An 18,121-nucleotide genomic window follows, 5' to 3' on the forward strand; every position below is an offset into this window, starting at 1 on the left:
TTAATTAACACCTGAATTTGATTAATACTTTCTCCATTATCTACATTGAATATCTTCTCAGATTATGCTTTTACTTATCCAGTTATGTTACGTTAGTGCATATTACATTGACACATTTAGTGGTCCACATTTAGAAGTCTACACTCTATCCAGATGAAGAGAATGACAAGGAGGTGTAGCCAGTTAGACTATTAGGATGTTCCCCTATTTTGAAAGTTTGTCACTCACCGTTTACTGACTCGGTTGGAGTTGCATAAGCGCAGCATGCATTTGTTGCTGGAAGCTGTTAGAAAGACACCCACACCACAGCAGCCTTGTATTTGCATGAAAGAAAAACAGAGTCAATTAAAATCATGAATTTAGTACCTTGGTGATTCAAGCCCTTTCCCCTTAATATTTTAGCAAAGGCCTATCTCCACACATCTTGGAGTAGGTTAGCTACAGAATGTTTGTCATTGATTGAGACAGGTGTCTGCAGTTTGGGGTGGACCCACCTGTCTCAATTAATGAGAGTAGACTTGAAATAGAAAAGATGGCGTCGTACATATTGTTGGATTACTTCACGGAGCAAAACAATTATTTAAATAGTGGAGCATTTTCTAAATTCTAACGGACTAGTCCCTGCAACTGGGCACAAATATTTTATGAGACTCCTGTTTCCATAAATCGAGGACTGAGACAGTATTACTAAGGTTGGTCAAATTCTCTATGCTCAAAACAGTACATAACCTCTAACTACCAGTATAATGGATACCAAAAATGTTTGGTTAAATCATTATCTGGTGTTACATTCTGTAACTAGGAGTAGTTGAAAGACTGAGCAAACTTTGTTCTCCTTAGAAGAGACATGGCTTCTCTGCCTTACAGTGCTCTGTACTTGCCAGACTTCTTTCAGATCAATTATTTCAAAGTGGGTGTGGGGCCACAAGGGTAGTGTCACTGACTAGAGTAGATGATGTTTCCACCCTGCAGACTTTTTGCCATTCTAGGCCCAATCTCAAATAGACATCTAGACCCTATGTACTTGTGGAAACCTGTGAGGTTTTGATTGGTATAAGCAATATGGCAAAGCTTCAACCTAGCCTATCAGAGGAGGTCCTCTGTAGCTCAGCTGGTAGAGCACGGCGCTTGTAACGCCAAGGTAGTGGGTTCGATCCCCGGGACCACCCATACACAAATGTATGCACGCATGACTGTAAGTCGCTTTGGATAAAAGCGTCTGCTAAATGGCATATTATAATATTATTATTATTTATTACAACAAGGTGGAGCTATTACCATATTGATCCTTTCATAGCTCCACAAGTACATATGGTCTGTGGGTCCATTTGGGATTGGGCCTTAGTGTGAAACCAGTCTCCAATTGTGGACCCAGCTGCTCTCTATACTCCTACCTGTATAAAATGTTGTGGTTGATTTGGTAAACCCTTCTACATAATATTACAGTTACACTTGTGGTAGCCTAGCGGTTAGAGCGTTGGGCCAGTAACCAAAAGGTTGCTAGTTCTAATCCTCGAGTTGACAAAGTGAAAAATCTGTCAATGTGCCCTTAAGCATACCGGAGTACCCTATTCTGCAATAACTGTATGTGCTAGTATTATTTATGTAATTGATAAATGTGGATGGGTATGCTACTTAATTCCATGATTACGGTATTGTACAAGGTAGCCTATAGGCTACAATAATAACGTCATTGAATGTGTTATAGTATAACTTATTTCATTGATGAATTAAATAGTACATTCATTGAATACTGAATGTCTTGCCATCTCTGGGAGCATGTTAATGAAGGATTTTCAGCTGTTGAACTATGGCAATGTCGAACTAATTTCTAAATCTGTCTTTTAGTCAAGAAAAGATGATTAGCCAGAGCAACCAATCAGCTTCACTGCAGCTGTTCAACCCACTACACCCACCGCTCTCCCTCCTCAAGCAACCACATCGTCTTCTCCAGTTAAACTAATTTGCTGCCACACAGAAAAGGACTGTACATACCCCTGTGCCAGTGGTGGTCGGTGCTGTTTAAGATGAGGGAGGATTATTATTTTGTTTATGAGAATGGCCATATTTCTATTACAGCATATTGGATGACTGTCATTCATATTCCATTCACCCAGCTCAATGTAAAATCGATAGGTTTAGGCTACTACATGATACTCGAATTTCCCCTGTACCCGTTGCTACAACCTACGAATGAAAGTTTACAACGTAAATCATTTTGATTAATCAAGGTGACAGTGACACATTCAATATCACATTGCACACTCTTGCCTGCATCTACCTGATCTAGGGAGTAATCATTATCCCTGTTTTGTTCCGCTTGCTTCCGTTTAAGAAACGTTTTAACAGAATAGGCGGAATGAATACACCCCTGATCACACGCAAACACAGTTCACTTTCATAGCAGCCACATAAAAACAACGTGGTCAACACATCAGCTGTCTGACCTGGCGAAAAAACCTTTCCAAACCTTCATATCATGACTGCTATAACCGCTACACACAGCCTACATCGTTGTCACGTCATAGTCAACATAGCTAGCTACTAGAACTAAAGCGTTAGTGGACAACATGTCAGTTCATGCTGCAAGAGCTCTGATATGTTGGAGGATGTCCTCCGGAAGTTGTCGTAATTATTGTGTAATCAATGGAAGGGGGTGAGAACCATGAGCCTCCTAGGTTTTGTATTAAAGTCAATGTATCCATAGGAGGATGGAAACTAGCTGTCCTCCGGCTACACAATGGCGCTAACCTACAGAGTGCTGCTGAGGCTACTGTAGACCTTCATTGCAAAACAGTGTGTTTTAATCTATTATTTGGTGACATGTTAATATATTTAGTATAGTTGTATGTAAAAAGGATAACTTTTTAAATGTTCACAAAATTCACTGAGGAGGATGGTCCTCCTCTGAGGAGCCTCCACTGCCTTGTGCCCATCTCAGTGCAACATGATCAATCCAAGACCTCAGCTGGATGCCTACAATGTGAGAAATGTAAACAAGATGCTACAGGTGTGTGTGATGTGTACCTCTGTGTCAATGTTGAAATGCCATAAATGGAAGATTGCAAAGGAGATAGTGATGTGAGTGAGAGCGTTTGAATGATTTTGTTTGATTTTGTTTTGTACTGTTGAAAAACAGATGTGGGCAGTAGTACCCAAAATATGTATTTGTTTGTTTTATTTTTTTGCCCCCAAACACTGGTACAGTTATTTTCAAGACCTGGGGAACCACAATCTGGTGTTTTAATATACATTAAAAAATGATTTGCAGTACTTTTCAAATAAAAACTAAATAATTTCTACTTGTGTCATAAAACACTTGATTCTCATAAACAGGAAGAGTTCTCTAGAAGCCAAAATGTCAAGGTAGTCAAAACCCCCCCAAAAATGCTTTACACTTTAAAATCACCTAGAGCTATATTATTCATCTTCAAGCTTCTCAACTGAGGGAGGGTGATATGGCTTTTTCTTTGCAACTCTGCCTAGAAGGTCAGCAAAATCATCAACTTGGATTAGCAAACACAACGTGCCATTGGAACACAGGACTGATGGTTGCTGATAATGGGCCTCTGTACGCCTATGTAAATATTTCATAAAAAATCTGCCGTTTCCAGCTACAATAGCCATTTACAACATGAACAATGTCTACACTGTATTTCTGATCAATTTAATGTTATTTTAATGGTCATAAAAAAATCTTTAGAAAACAAGGACATTTCTAAGTGACCCCAAACTTTTGAACGGTAGTGTATATTTTATAGTTGAGATTCTTCAAATAGCCACCCTTTTGCCTTGACAGCTTTGCACACTCTTGGCATTCTCTCAACCAGCTTCATGAGGTAGTCACCTGGAATGCATTTCAATGAACAGGTGTGCCTTCTTAAAAGTTAATTTGTGGAATTTCCTTCCTTCTTAATGCGTTTGAGCCAATCAGTTGTGTTGTGACAAGGTAGGGGTGGTATACAGAAGATAGCCCTATTTGGTAAAAGACCAAGTCCATATTATGGCAAGAACAGCTCAAATAAGTAAAGAGAAGCGACAGACTATCATTACTTTAAGACATGAAGGTCAGTCAATACAGAACATTTCAAGAACTTTGAACGTTTCTTCAAGTGCAGTCGCAAAAACCATCAAGCGCTATGATGAAACTGGCTCTAATGAGGACCGCCAAAGGAATGGAAGACCCAGAGTTACCTCTGCTGCAGAGGATAAGTTCATTAGAGTTACCAGCCTCAGAAATTGCAGCTCAAATAAATGCTTCACAGAGTTCAAGTCACAGACACAACTCAATATCAACTGTTCAGAGGGGACTGTGTGAATCAGTCCTTCATGGTCGAATTACTGCAAAGAAACCACTACTAAAGGACACCAATAAGAAGAAGAGACCTGCTTGGGCCAAGAAACACGAGCAATGGACATTAGACCGGTGGAAATGTGTCCTTTGGTCTGGAGTCCAAATTTGAGATTTTTGGTTCCAACCGCTGTGTCTTCGTGAGACGCGGTGTGAGTGAACGGATGATCTCCGCATGTGTAGTTCCCACCGTAAAGCATGGAGGAGGAGGTATTATGGTGTGGGGGTGCTTTGCTGGTGACACTGTCTGATTTCTTTAGAATTCAAGGCACACTTGACCAGCATGGCTACCACAGCATTCTACAGCGATACGCCATCCCATCTGGTTTTGGCTTAGTGGGACTATCATTTGTTTTTCAACATGACAATGACCCAACACACCTCCAGGCTGTGTAAGGGCTATTTTACCAAGAAGGAGAGTGATGGAGTGCTGCATCAGATGACCTGGCCTCCACAATCCCCCAACCTCAACCTAATTGAGATGGTTTGGGATGAGTCGGACGGCAGAGTGAAGGAAAAGCGGCCAACGAGCTCAGCAAAAGAACGCACACCGGCGAGAGACCCTACCTCTAACACCTGCGGCAAGAGCTTCACCCGCTCAGCTGACCTGAGGAGACACTGTAGCATGCATTGCAAGGCCACGCCCGACGACGCCGGCCCTGACATAGAGGACCCAGAGCAGCCTGGCAGTAGCAGCACTGAAGTGGAGGAGGAGGTCCATTCCACATGCCTGTCAGCCACAATATAGACCCTGTGCCTAGGCAGCCACCACCACCCTTCACTACCGTGATGGGGCTCGACATGCCGAAGCACCGTTGACTAGCATCCACCTCAGCCCGTCTATCTCAACGTCCTTCCCCGAGCTGCGCTCCATTGTGCCCCAACACCTCCTCTCCTCCTCCCAGCAGCAGGAGAAGTCCCCTCTTCTAGCAGACTCCCTGAAACTGGGCAAAGCTCACCTACCCCAGGAGGCCAGACAGTTACTGTGAGGCCCTCCTTGGGGCCAGCCTCACCAGTGGTGCCCCCTACAGGGCAAGTGAGGGACCCTTCTTTTCCAGTGTAACACTATAGTGTCTGGCCATGAAAACACTGCAGAATGACATGGAGCAGTGAAAGTAGGAGCAAGTAGGAGTGTGTCTAACGTGGCTTCCTTTCTTCGTTTCCTCTCCTTCATCTGCACTGATTTTGAAGACACTGTTGTAGGGAAAGCCGCATGAGGATACCTATTGGTGATCATCTTTCATCTGTTCAGTTCTTTCACATCATTGTAGATGAAGGGAAGGGGATGAGAAAAGGAGGCCACTAGTCTATTCAGTACTGGACATAGAATTCCCTTATGAAGGAAGACTGCTCAGCACTATGATATTATCTAACTTGAATCTATTCAGTACTGGACATATAATTCCCTTATGAAGGAAGACTGCTCAGCACTATGATATTATCACTCATGTATTTTCTTTATAGGATGTATTGTTTAAGAACAACTTGTTATAAAGATGGAAAAAAAGCTAAGTTATGTTTGTATATTCTTTATGGATAATGTAATAAAATAAAAAGTGCCAAATTATATTGCTTTTTTGGTTGTTTTAAAATATGTAGTAGGATATTGAATTTTCATGCAGTAAGGCTACAATTGTGTACTTTGTAAGCCTTCTCTACCCATAACTTATGAGGTAATGCAGGAAATCTTTCCAACCACCCACATAGAGAAAATATATTTATAGTTCATTAGGGCTTCAATAAATGTCCCCTTTAGTTGCTCCAAGCGAGTGGCTACGTTATCTCTTCAGAAACAGGGATTTAGTCTTCAGTCTGAGTTCTCTGACCTCCCCATGACACTACTATCTCCAGCAAGATAATATTAGGCATGAACATGAAGTCATGAGAATAATCACAACTAAGGTCTATGGATTGAGAATAGGTGCGGAGCAGAGAAGATCTCAAAAAGCTTGAGATCAGTATTGCAATGGTGTTTTATTTATTGACTATAAGTTCACAATTTCAGATGAATGGGAACAATAGCAAAAGCATGGCAAAATGTCTATCAGCAGGCCTTCCCGCCCACAGTGCTACAACAGGTGCACCAAATCTACAGTGCCTTCAGAAATGTACATAAGTATTCACACCCCTGAGTCAATACTTTGTAGAAGCATCTTTGGCAGTGATTACAGCTGTGAGTCTTTCTGGGTAAGTCTCTAACAGCTTTCCACACCTGAATTGTGCAACATTTGCCCATTTTCTTTTTTTATTATTTTCAAAATTCTTCAAGCTCTGTCAAATTGGTTGTTGATCATTGCTAGACAAACATTTTCAGGTCTTGCCATAGAATTTCAAGTAAATTTAAGTCAAAACTGTAACTGCTATCTGTGCCACTAGAGATCCTGGTTCGAATCCAGGCTCTGTCGTAGCCGGCCGCGACCGGGAGACCCATGGGGCGGCGCACAATTGGCCCAGCGTCGTCCAGGGTAGGGGAGGGAATGGCCGGCAGGGGATGTAGCTCAGTTGGTAGAGCATGGCGTTTGCAACGCCAGGGTTGTGGGTTCGATAAAATAATGTATGTGCTAACTGTAAGTCGCTCTGGATAAGAGCGTCTGCTAAATGACTAAAATGTAATGTAAAATGTAACTCGGCCACTCTAGAACATTCACTGTCGTCTTGGTAAGCAACTCCAGTGTACTGTAGATTTGGCCTTGTTTTTTAGGTTAATGTCCTGCTGAATGGTGAATTGATCTCCCAGTGTCTGGTGAAAAGCAGACTTAACCAGGTTTTCCTCTAGGATTTTGCTTGTGCTTAGCTCCATTCCATTTCTTTTTTATCCTGAAAAACTCCCCAGCCCTTAACAATTACAAGCATACCCATAACGTGATGCATCCACCACTATGCTTGAAAATATGGAGGTGGTACTCAGTAATGTGTTGTATTGGATTTTCTCAAACATAACACTTTGTATTCAGGACAAAATGTTAATTGCTTTGCCAATTGTTTTGCAGTATTACTTTAGTACCTTGTTGCAAGCAGGATGCATGTTTTGGAATATTTTTTATAGGCTTCCTTCTTTTCACTCTGTCAATTAGGTTAGTATTGTGGAGTAACTACAATGTTGTTGATCCATTCTCAGTTTTCTCCTATCACAGCCATTCAACTCTGTAACTGTTTTAAAGTCACCATTGGCCTCATGGTGAAATACCTGAGCGGGTTCCTTTCTCTCAGGCAACTGTTAGGAAGGACACCTGTATCTTTGTAGTGACTGGGTGTATTGATATACAATCCAAAGTGTAATTAATAATTTCACCATGCTCAAACGGATATTCATTGTCAGCTTTAAAAAAAATTTTTTATCTACCATTAGATGACCTTCTTTGCGTGGCATTGGAATTTTTTTTTTATTCATTTGTAAAAATGTTCAGCTCATTATCAATGTTTCTTTCTTTTGATTAGATTTAAAATAGGCTTTCAAAGTCTAGATGTAAAACCATTCTCTCCCTAGACCTGCTCCCATGTGTTGTCTCGTGTGTAGCCTATGCATGGGATGCAGGCTAATGTTGTTACATCACTTGGGCTGCCAGCAGCAGCATCCGCTCCGAGGGACCGCCTTTGAGGAGCATCAACGAGAGCTTGGCCATATTGTGCATCCACCTCATCGTAAATCGGCTGAGTCACACCTATACCGGCGGTCTCAGTTTTAACAATAAAATAGGACAACAAAATCAACAAGGATTAAAATAAAAAAACGTTAGCAGGTAAGGGTTGATGTATTAGTCAATGGCATATACAGGTTTATCGTTCTTATTATCATAAATAGTGCTAATTGCAAGTAACATCCAAAGGATACTACAAATGATGTTTTATTTGCGAGCGCTCCTTCTGGTATTCTATAATGAAATTAACATAGATATGCAACGTGGATTGTTTTGTTATCAATTGCAGTGTGTTTGCTATCCAGGTGTGTTTTTGTTTCATCTCAGGAATGATTGGCTACGTTAAGATAAAACGAAAACAATCATATGCCATTCATAATTTAGACGACGCATGTATTCGTCAGACAATCACTATTAAACGCCCTGTCCTTCTCCGAACAGGTTTTTACACCGTATCGTCTCGGAAAATGGTTAAATTGGGGAATAATTTCAGTGACAAAAACAACGCCAAAGCCGTCTCAGAAGATGGATTCGACACCATTCCCCTCATAACACCCTTGGATGCCAGTCAACTGCAGTTCCCTGTACTCGACAAGGTAATATTTATTCAAGTGAATTGAAAGCCTATTGACGCAATATACTCTACCCATCGTCAATGTTTTAATGGAGTCCGTTTTCTTCATAGTCTGAAATAATATGAATGTGACCAAATAAGGATCCAATAGAAATAAACGTGTCATTGTAATCACTATTTTGTCAATAGCCTCAAATAAACATCTATCAGTCTATTCTCCATTACACACATTAAGGAAATAGCCTACAATTGATTCCGTGTTACACCTTCATGCAGGCCTATGATCAACATTATTTATTTACATCTTGGCATTTGTCTTTGTGTTTCAGGTGGTGGTAAAGACCAAAACAGACTATGATGGGGAGCACAAGAAGAGCAAGCTGCACTCCCCCAAGATAGCAGAATTCTCAATAAGCATCATCGAAGGGGTATCTGAACGACTTAAAGTAAGACATGTTTTCTTCTTCTTCTTCTTCACTCAAGCCCTCAACCCTTGATTAATTCAACTGTTGCCATGGCAATGGCCTTGTAATGGTTATGTCTCACTCAGTTTACATAGAGGTCTTTGAGAAGCAAATTGTTAGGCTACAGACCACCTTAAAAAGCCATACCTGCTCACTATCTAAGAGTGGTCCATCAAAAACATTGGTGCGAATGCATTCCATGACATCCCATAGCACAATTGATTTCTATCTCTGTAGTGCTCATGTGCTCTTTGTGGTATTTTCCAGCTCACTATGCTGATATCTTTGAATCTGAAGTCTTAAGGCATAATGTGTTATCAGATAGGGCAAGACATTTACTTTTCTGTAGGTAATATGCACACTGTAGTTGAAAGGGACTACGTGGGTTCTTTCTTCTCTGGCACCATGCTGGTTTTGCATAGCAGCCCTTGATATCAATTCTTTAATGATTTCCGCAAGATGTTTCTAACTCTAGTAGAGAAATATGACATCATCTACATCCTGGAAAATCAGAAGGAACTCTTATTAAACCTCAGTGTCAATAAAAATTGATGATATCATACACTATGTTTGGGCCTGTGACCAAGACAAGATCAGGTCCCTTATTTATAAAGTGTCCCAGAGTAGGATTGCTGATCTAGGACCAGTTTAGCCTTTTTTTATTATAAAGGTCCTAGTACAGCACTCCTTCTCTGAGACGCTTTATAAATACGGGCCCTGGCCTCATCATTGAGGCTGGCATATTTTACAAAGTGATTTTCCCGACACCTCTCTCCCACTCCCCGCCAACTCCTTCCTCGAAGTGCCTGTAGCCATTGCATAACACCCTGGAGATGTCAGTGCAATGTACTTGTACTATTTTAAAGACATCCTGGATCAGCATGCCTCCTCCTCCTACTGAGACACTATATAAATATGGGCCATGAAATAATTGGATTGGTGGAGGTGATATGGTAATAACTCCACCTATCCCTGTGGTTGGCAAATGGAGATTCTGGCATATTTCTTACACCCATCTAGTTCAGTAATCTACCACAGAGTAGTATCTAGGGGCTAGCCGTCTAGGGATTGATTTGGGTTTGGGCATAGTGTGACCCATCAGTAACCCAGAGGCGATGTTTGTGTCTCTCATCTTCCCAGGTCACTCTGCTGGTGATTTGTGCTTTGGCATTTCTGGTCTGCGTGGTGTTTCTGGTGGTCTATAAAGTCTACCAATATGAGCAGCCCTGTCCAGATGGCTTCATGTATATGGTAAGCAACTACAGTAAGCATCCCACTGGGCACACACTGGTTGAATCAACGTTGTTTCAACGTAATTTGTCAACGTATTGTGACGTGGAATCAACGTGGAAAATGCATTGGATTTGAAAAAAGTAATCAACCTGGGCCCGGTTTCCCGATAGCGATGGAATTTAGGCTTAATAGTGTTTTAACTATGCATCATAAAAATAACAGCAGAAGATGTCACACCCGTTTCCCAAAACACCACGCAGTGCACTCGTTACAAAGTGAAACTTAACTGCGTCGTTACAGGAGCTGTCCCGTGCTGAAAATGATTCCACAATAAAGGCTAAAGAGCTCACTGTAGCTCTTAAATTATTAATGATTATTCAGTCTTTTTTTTTTTTGTCTTTTTTTTTACACAATTTTCCCATCAAGAGAATAAATGTTCTGTAGCCTATTATGTATTTAAGTGTTTGTATTATGTTTGCCAAGTTTATGTATTCTAAGTGTTTACTCGTACCATTTTGTATGCAATGTTTGATGTAAATTCTGAATTTTTCAGTTTGTTTAAATTGTGAGCAAGAATTAATAAAGCTAATGTCGCTCGTTCCCTCGTTCGCTAGACAATATCGACGTGACCTAAAAATAGGATATGATGACAATGTTTTTTGTAATTGCTCAACAAATCATTGTAGCCTAATGGCAGGCAGGAATTGGGCTTCAAGTTGGCCTACAGATATTCTACAATTAAATCACTAAACAATTTAAAATAATTAAACATGAAGTAGCAAGTTAAGCGACGTTGCAATAGACCTAACCTTTAGGTTATTGGTTAGACTCCAGTGAAATGCATGAGCTTTTAGCTAATAGTAACCTATAGGCCTAATAGTTATGAATATGGAAGACTCAGATGTAGCCTAATGGCTTATTACTAGGTAGGTCTATCAATTGCACATGAAAGTGCTCTCAATATTTAACCTAATTATATAATAGCTAGATTATTATGCTATTTCAGTTTTCATAAAAACATTTTAATGTATCCTTGCTTTGCTATTCAACTATGACGTTTTCGGCGGTCACAGAGAGACATCTTCATTCTATGTTTAGCTGAGATTTTCTGTCTATAAAGTGGGTAAACGGTGATCTAATGATCAGAGGCGTCAGAGGCAGGCGTTAGATTACGAGCAATTTCAAGTGCAACGTTAATAAAGACGGTTTTGGGAAACAGCTCAGAAATTTTAAGATGCTCTTATGAAGGTTCTAATGATGAATTTAGCCTTAAGATGCTTTTGGGAAACCGGGCCCAGTAATGTTTTAATCTAATTTCAACCAGCATTGTAAACATTGAAATTAGGGTAAAACGTCAACTTAAATACATTGACTTAACCTGATTAACAGGTTGTTACATCAATCTAATTTCAACATAATCATCAGAACCACTGAGTGGCGCAGTGTCTAAGGCACTGCATCGCAGTGCTAGCTGTGCCACTAGAGATCTTGGTTCGAATCCAGGCTCTGTCGCAGCCGGCCGCGACCGGGAGACTCATGGGCAGCGCACAATTGGCCTAGCGTTGTCCAGGGTAGGGGAGGGAATGGCCGGCAGGGATGTAGCTCAGTTGACAGAGCATGGCGTTTGCAACGCAAGGGTTGTGGGTTCGATTCCACGGGGGACCAGTTTGAAAATAAAAAATAAAATACAAAAAAAAAAATATATGTATTCGCTTAACTGTAAGTCGCTCTGGATAAGAGCGTCTGCTAAATGACTAAAATGTAAACGTATGTATATGTTGAAATTGCATTGAAAATTCCATGTAGAAACATTTATTTTTTAAATCCTACATCAATTGGGGCGGCAGGTAGCTTAGTGGTTAAGAGCGTTGTGCCAGTAACCGAAAGGTCGCTGGTTCTAATCCCCGAGCCGACTAGGTGAAAAAGGCACTTAACCCTAATTGCTCATGTAAGTCGCTCTGGATAAGAGCGTCTGCTAAATGTAATAAAATAAAAAAAATAAAAAATTGGGTGGTTGAAATTATGTAGAATTTCATATTTGATTAGACATGTTGTTTGACCTTGTTTCAATGTTGATAGTAAAATTGTATATTTGAATCAACGTCATTGTTTCAACATCATTCCATCAACCGAAATAAAATGTGAAGCCACAGTCCAACGATTCCTGACTGAACAGGGACTCCTACTGGAATATGAGGGGTAATGCACTTCAGTGAGAAGAAGTCTACCATCCAGATGCCTACCTCTATGTGTCCTGCTTAACTTTGGAAACAAGCTGTGTTTGAGTCAGCTGAGCTATATTGTCAACACATTTAGACATTGATCAGCTTCCATACTAATTTTCGTAGACTACCTAAATAACGTTGAATAGTTTAAGGTAGAGGCCGACCGATATGGGATTTTTGGATCCGAATCCGATTTTAGAGTGGAAATATTCACCGATAACCGATATCTGCCAATATGTTTATTATAGGTAGATTGTGCTTAAAACAGCCCTACAAAGATACTCAAAGCTGATTTCTTAAATTTGAGGAAACAACATTAATGTAAGCACCACATAGAATTTAGGTGCACAAGAAAGCTGAGATTATTTAATGGAATAACTGTGCTACTCTAGTGAAAGGAGGATAAACTGCACTGATTCCAGCAAAAACATTTCCCCCCCCCTAGGCTCTGAAAACTGAGCTGCCTTATGCTAGCCAGCTGGAAAACAACGACATAGGACACATTTTCAATGTTTTGGTATTTAGCTATGTTTTCATCATTTGTAAGGCTGTAGCCACTGAATTCTGGTAGTTGTCACTTGAAAGGAAAAACATCAATCACAAAATTTGCCGCTGACAGCGTTGCCTCAGTGAACCGTCGTCCCTACTCCATTGAAGTTGACATTTCAAATTGTTAAAGTTTGGGTTAGGTTAGGGTTAAGGTTTGGGTTTAGCGTAGGGATGTCCCAAGGATCCCGAATAGCATTAACCCTCCATGAACGGCGACAAGTACTCTCACACAGCTAGTTATCTGGCAAGTTAGTTAGCTAGCACTCGTCATGGAAATGGGGGTGGCGATTGGCGAAACGTGAATTTGAACCAGTGCCTATCAAGTGACAATGAATCCATACATCAAAACGTAGCTACGAAGCGCTACTTTGTAACCTGCTATGTTTTTTTCGTGTCTCTGAAAACATTTGAATGGCAGAGCTTGAGGAATACCATTTGCAAAGAGCAAATATAACACAATTTTTCACTGGCTTCACTAAAGGGCTGTAACTTTGTTACCACAAAGTTGAATGTTATTAGCAAGGCACTTGATTTACATTTGGACAGCATCCATTGTTTGTCATGACACTTCACGTAACAGTATATGGCCAGCGCACTTTATTGAGCTGGCAAGCTTCTATTTACTCAGCACTCACCGTAGAAGCAGTAGCTCACTCTCCTCTCTGACTGGTGTAGGTGCGTTGGGTGGGAGTGTCCAGTCTTGCTGTAGCGCACCAAGTGCCCTCTTCAGGACACATAATGAAATGTAACAACAAAAATGTCCGATTCTATGAAAAACTGCTTTTTTTCAGAGCGTTTTCTCCACATCGTATATCGGTCCTTCTCGGTGGGTTAAACGCCGATACAAATACATCGGTAAAAGGTTAATATCGGCCGATAATATCTGTCAACTGATAAATCGGTCGGTCTCTAGTTGAAAGTAACTAACGTGTCTTACACAAGCTGTATGTGAAAGTAAATTCGGAGTGAGGTTGGGTTTATGTAGTCTACATTGACATCTGATTTGCCCAAAGGACAATCATTCGTCCATGGTTGATTGGATCTTTGGAAGTTTAGAAGTAGTTACCATTAGCCCTATAAATAGGATACCAAATTCATGATATTAATAGAAAACTTTTACCTTTGGATATTTTCTTTTATATGTGTTATTCATTATATAAGTGGCCCGATTTAAGAAATCATAGGCCCTGGGGCTATTAAAAGACTATTGGCAGTTACCTGTATGTGCTTGTGATACAACTTAATCCACAGTTCTTTATTTTTTTAGAAACGTTTAGAAACTAAATGATGCTCTCTGCTGTGTTTTGAACATTGAGAGCGGGCTCCTGTTGTTTTTTAAAATTATTATTCTCCTTGGGCCCCCTATGGTCTTGGGCCCACATACAGCTTGTGTAAGAAAAGTTTGTTACTTTCAACTATTCAATGTTATGTAGATAGTCTATGCAAATGAGTATGGAAGCTGATCAATGTCTAAACATGTTGAGATAATAGCTCAGCTGAAACATACACAGCTTGTTTCCCAAGCATTTAGGAAAGTGTTTTCAGACCCCTTGACTTTTTCCATATTGTTGCGTTACAGCCTTATTCTAAAATCGATTAAATACCCCATAATAACAAAGCAAAAACAGGTTTTTAGAAATTTTTGCAAATGTATATATAAAAAAACAACAACTCACATTTACATAAGTATTCAGACCCTTTACTCAGTACTTTTTTTGAAGAACCTTTGGCATCAATTACAGCCTTGAGCCTTCGGGTATGACGCTACAAGCTTGGCACACCTGTATTTGGGTAGTTTCTCCCATTCGTCTCTGCAGATCCTCTCAAACTCTGCCAGGTCAGATGGAGAGCGTTGCTGCACAGCTATTTTCAGGTCTCTCCAGAGATGTTAGATCGGGTTCATGTCCAGGCTCTGGCTGGGCCACTCAAGGACATTGAGATTTGTCCCGAAGCCACTCCTGCATTGTCTTTGGAAGTCCTGAGTGCTCTGGAGCAGGTTTTCGTCAAGGATGTCTTTGTACTTTGCTCCGTTCATCTTTCCCTCGATCCTGACTAGTGTCCCAGTCCCTGCCGCTGAAAAATATCCGCACAGCATGATGCTGCCACCACCATGCTTCACCGTAGGTGCCAGGTTTCCTCCAGACGTGACGCTTGACATTCAGGCCAAAGAGTTCAATCTTGGTTTCATCAGACCAGAGAATCTTGTATCTTATGGTCTGAGAGTCCTTTAGGTGCCTTTTGGTAAACTCCCAAGTGGGCTGTCATGTGCCTTTTACTGAAGAGTGGCTTCCGTCTGGCCACTCTACCATAAAGACCTGATTGGTGTAGTGCTGCAGAGATGGTTGTCCTTCTGGAAGGTTCTCCCATCTCCACAGAGGAACTCTGGAGCTCTGTCAGAGTGACCATCGGGTTCTTGGTCACCTCTGACCAAGGCCCTTCTCCCCCGATTGCTCAGTTTAGCCGGGCGGCCAGCTCTAGGAAGAGTCTTGGTGGTTCCAAACTTCTTCCATTTAAGAATGATGGAGGCCACTGTGTTCTTGGGGACCTTCAATGCTGCAGAAATGTTTTGATACCCTTCCCAAGATCTGTGCCTTTACACAATCCTGTCTCGGAGCTCTACGGACAATTCCTTCGACCTCATGGCTTGGTTTTTGCTCTGACATGCACTGTCAACTGTGGGACCTTATATAGACAGGTGTGTGCCTTTCCAAATCATGTCCAATCAATTTAATTTACCACAGGTGGACTCCAATCAAGTTGTAGAAACATCAAGGATGATCAATGGAAACAGGATGCACCTGACTCAATTTCAAGTCTCATAGCAAAGAGTCTGAATACTTATGTAAATAAGGTATTATCATTTTTTTGCAAACATTTCTAGAAACCTGTTTTCGCTTTGTCATTATGGGGTATTGTGTGTAGATTGAGGAAATATGGAAAAAGGGAAGGGGTCTGAATACTTTCCGAATGCACTTTATAGTATGCATCTGGATGGTAGACTTGTTCTCACTGAAATGCAATACCCCTCATACACCAGTAGTCACTGTTCAGGCAGGGATTGTTAGACTGTGGCTTCACATTTTATGTCAATATACCTCTTTATTTAGGTTGCTGGCATAACGTTGAAACAATGACGCTGATTAAAACATACAATTTGACTATCAACATTGAACCATGGCAAATAAAATGTCTAATAAAATTAAACAATTTCAACCACCCAACGTTTCTATGTGTAATTTAATGCCATTTCAACGTGTATATATAGTTCTGAAGATTGTTGAAATTAGACTGACGTAACAACCTGTTAAGTCAGGTTAAGCCAATGTATTTAAGTTTTACTCTCATTTCAATGTTTACAACGCTGGTTGAAATGAGAAACCGTACTGGTTGATTTTTATTTTATCCAATGTATTTTCCACGTTGATTCCACATCACAATGCATTGATAAATTATGTTGAAACAACGTTGATTCAACCAGTGTTTGCCCAGTGGGATGCCTCTTGTAGGTACCAATGAAAAAAAAAATCCAGTATACAATTGCACTTGCAAGACAAAACTTGTCTCTATGGTGAATCAATTCTCCTTTCTCTCTCTTTATTAGTGGCACCTTGATGTTAGCTTATTTTCAGTAATGACAACAAGACAGGTTTCCACAAGCATTTTTATAGTTCTTCCCCTTGTTCCTCTGCTAAAACTCTCGCTCTCTCGCAGCAGCAGCAAGGTCGGTGCATGCCGACGGGGATGTACGGCTACTACCCACCAGGTGGGCGCGGGCGTCTCTTCACCATCATCAACCACTACAACATGGCTAAGCAGACCATCACCCGGTCCGTGTCCCCGTGGATGACCGTCATGTCAGAGGAGAAGGTCACCCAGCAGGAGACCGAGACCCACCAGAAGCTGGCCTAATGCACTGGGCTGTATTCAGAGGTGAAACATTAAGAATGTTACAGATAAAAATGCAATGAATAGAGCTGACTTGATGCCCAATTCTACATGAGCGCTAATCATGTGTGTGCTACAAAATGTATTTATATCTCAGCGTTTTGTAACGTTGCACCCTTCTGTACTAGGATCACCATCTAGACATGTGAAGAAAGGATACGCGGTGCCATTCAAGCAAACCCAAATCTGGAAAAGCGTTCTTGAGCTAAAATGATTATTCCTGAGCTGCACCAGTTTTAATTGATATTGTAGAACTGCAATGTATCAGGCATTAAGTATTGTTTTAATCAGTTCAATTATTTTACAGATGCCTTTGTGTATGCACAGACCGGAACAGCGGTCGGAGGGATATCGGTTTTGTTTGAATAGCTTCCGTGGTTAGTTCTTATTATGGCGAACACACACACAAACATGTCTTGCCACACTCGTTGACAAAACATCTTTGTACACAAACGTAAATGGGGAATAGAATCTCACTTTAGTACCCCAAATATAAACTGACTGTGAACCATATAGTCTGTGGAGCTGGTTTAACCACACATGCATGCATGACTTTATAAGGCTTATGTATTTTACACAGACTGTCTTTATTACAAAAAAAACATATGAAGTACCGTCAGAATGTACTGTTTAGCCCTTGAGATCCTGCTAAAATGACTGATAAAAAAAAACAACGTTTTTCTCCTCCTAGATGGTTTTGCCTCTCCCATTTGTGGATGAATGGGCTATGACTCACTTGAATATACATTTTTATAATCTAAAATCTTAATGAATACAATCCAAAAGTCATGTCCTATTGATGTTTTCGAAGTCAAATGACTCCAATGTGTAGAGAACTTTTAATTCTGGGTCTTGTTCAGTAAGCACGAAACGGGAACACATTTTGAAACAGGGAGATACTACCTTTTCAAAACACTTTGCGACGCTGTGCCATACTGAACACGACCCTGGCATGACGCTCACTATATTTGTCTGTAGAGCTCGCCTTTATTGTGAACAACACTGTTTGATCAGGCACTACGTCAAGGTCTAGAGAAAGCATGTGAATGCTTATTGTCACTGCATAGCATATCCCATGTTGTTGATACTGAATGTTTTTGCATTGCTCTTGAAGGTCATGTGTAATGCCATTGAATGGGGTT

The 18,121-nt window shown here is 40.7% G+C and overlaps 1 protein-coding gene across 1 annotated transcript; it reads left to right on the top strand.

Annotated features, from left to right (window-relative positions):
* Positions 1 to 8,456: 8,456 nt before the first annotated feature.
* LOC311138713 (neuronal vesicle trafficking-associated protein 1-like) lies at positions 8,457 to 17,106 on the top strand (the record flags this gene model as incomplete). The annotated part of the gene is made up of 4 exons (XM_084173506.1): positions 8,457 to 8,585; positions 8,893 to 9,009; positions 10,168 to 10,278; positions 16,752 to 17,106. 4 exons carry the CDS (start codon positions 8,457 to 8,459, stop codon positions 16,941 to 16,943), a joined length of 549 nt encoding a protein of 182 aa, XP_084029632.1. The 3' UTR covers positions 16,944 to 17,106.
* Between the last annotated feature and the right edge of the window lie 1,015 nt (positions 17,107 to 18,121).

Source organism: Coregonus lavaretus (genome assembly GCF_964263955.1).
Source record: "Coregonus lavaretus genome assembly, chromosome: 12".
Classification (NCBI taxonomy): domain Eukaryota; kingdom Metazoa; phylum Chordata; class Actinopteri; order Salmoniformes; family Salmonidae; genus Coregonus; species Coregonus lavaretus.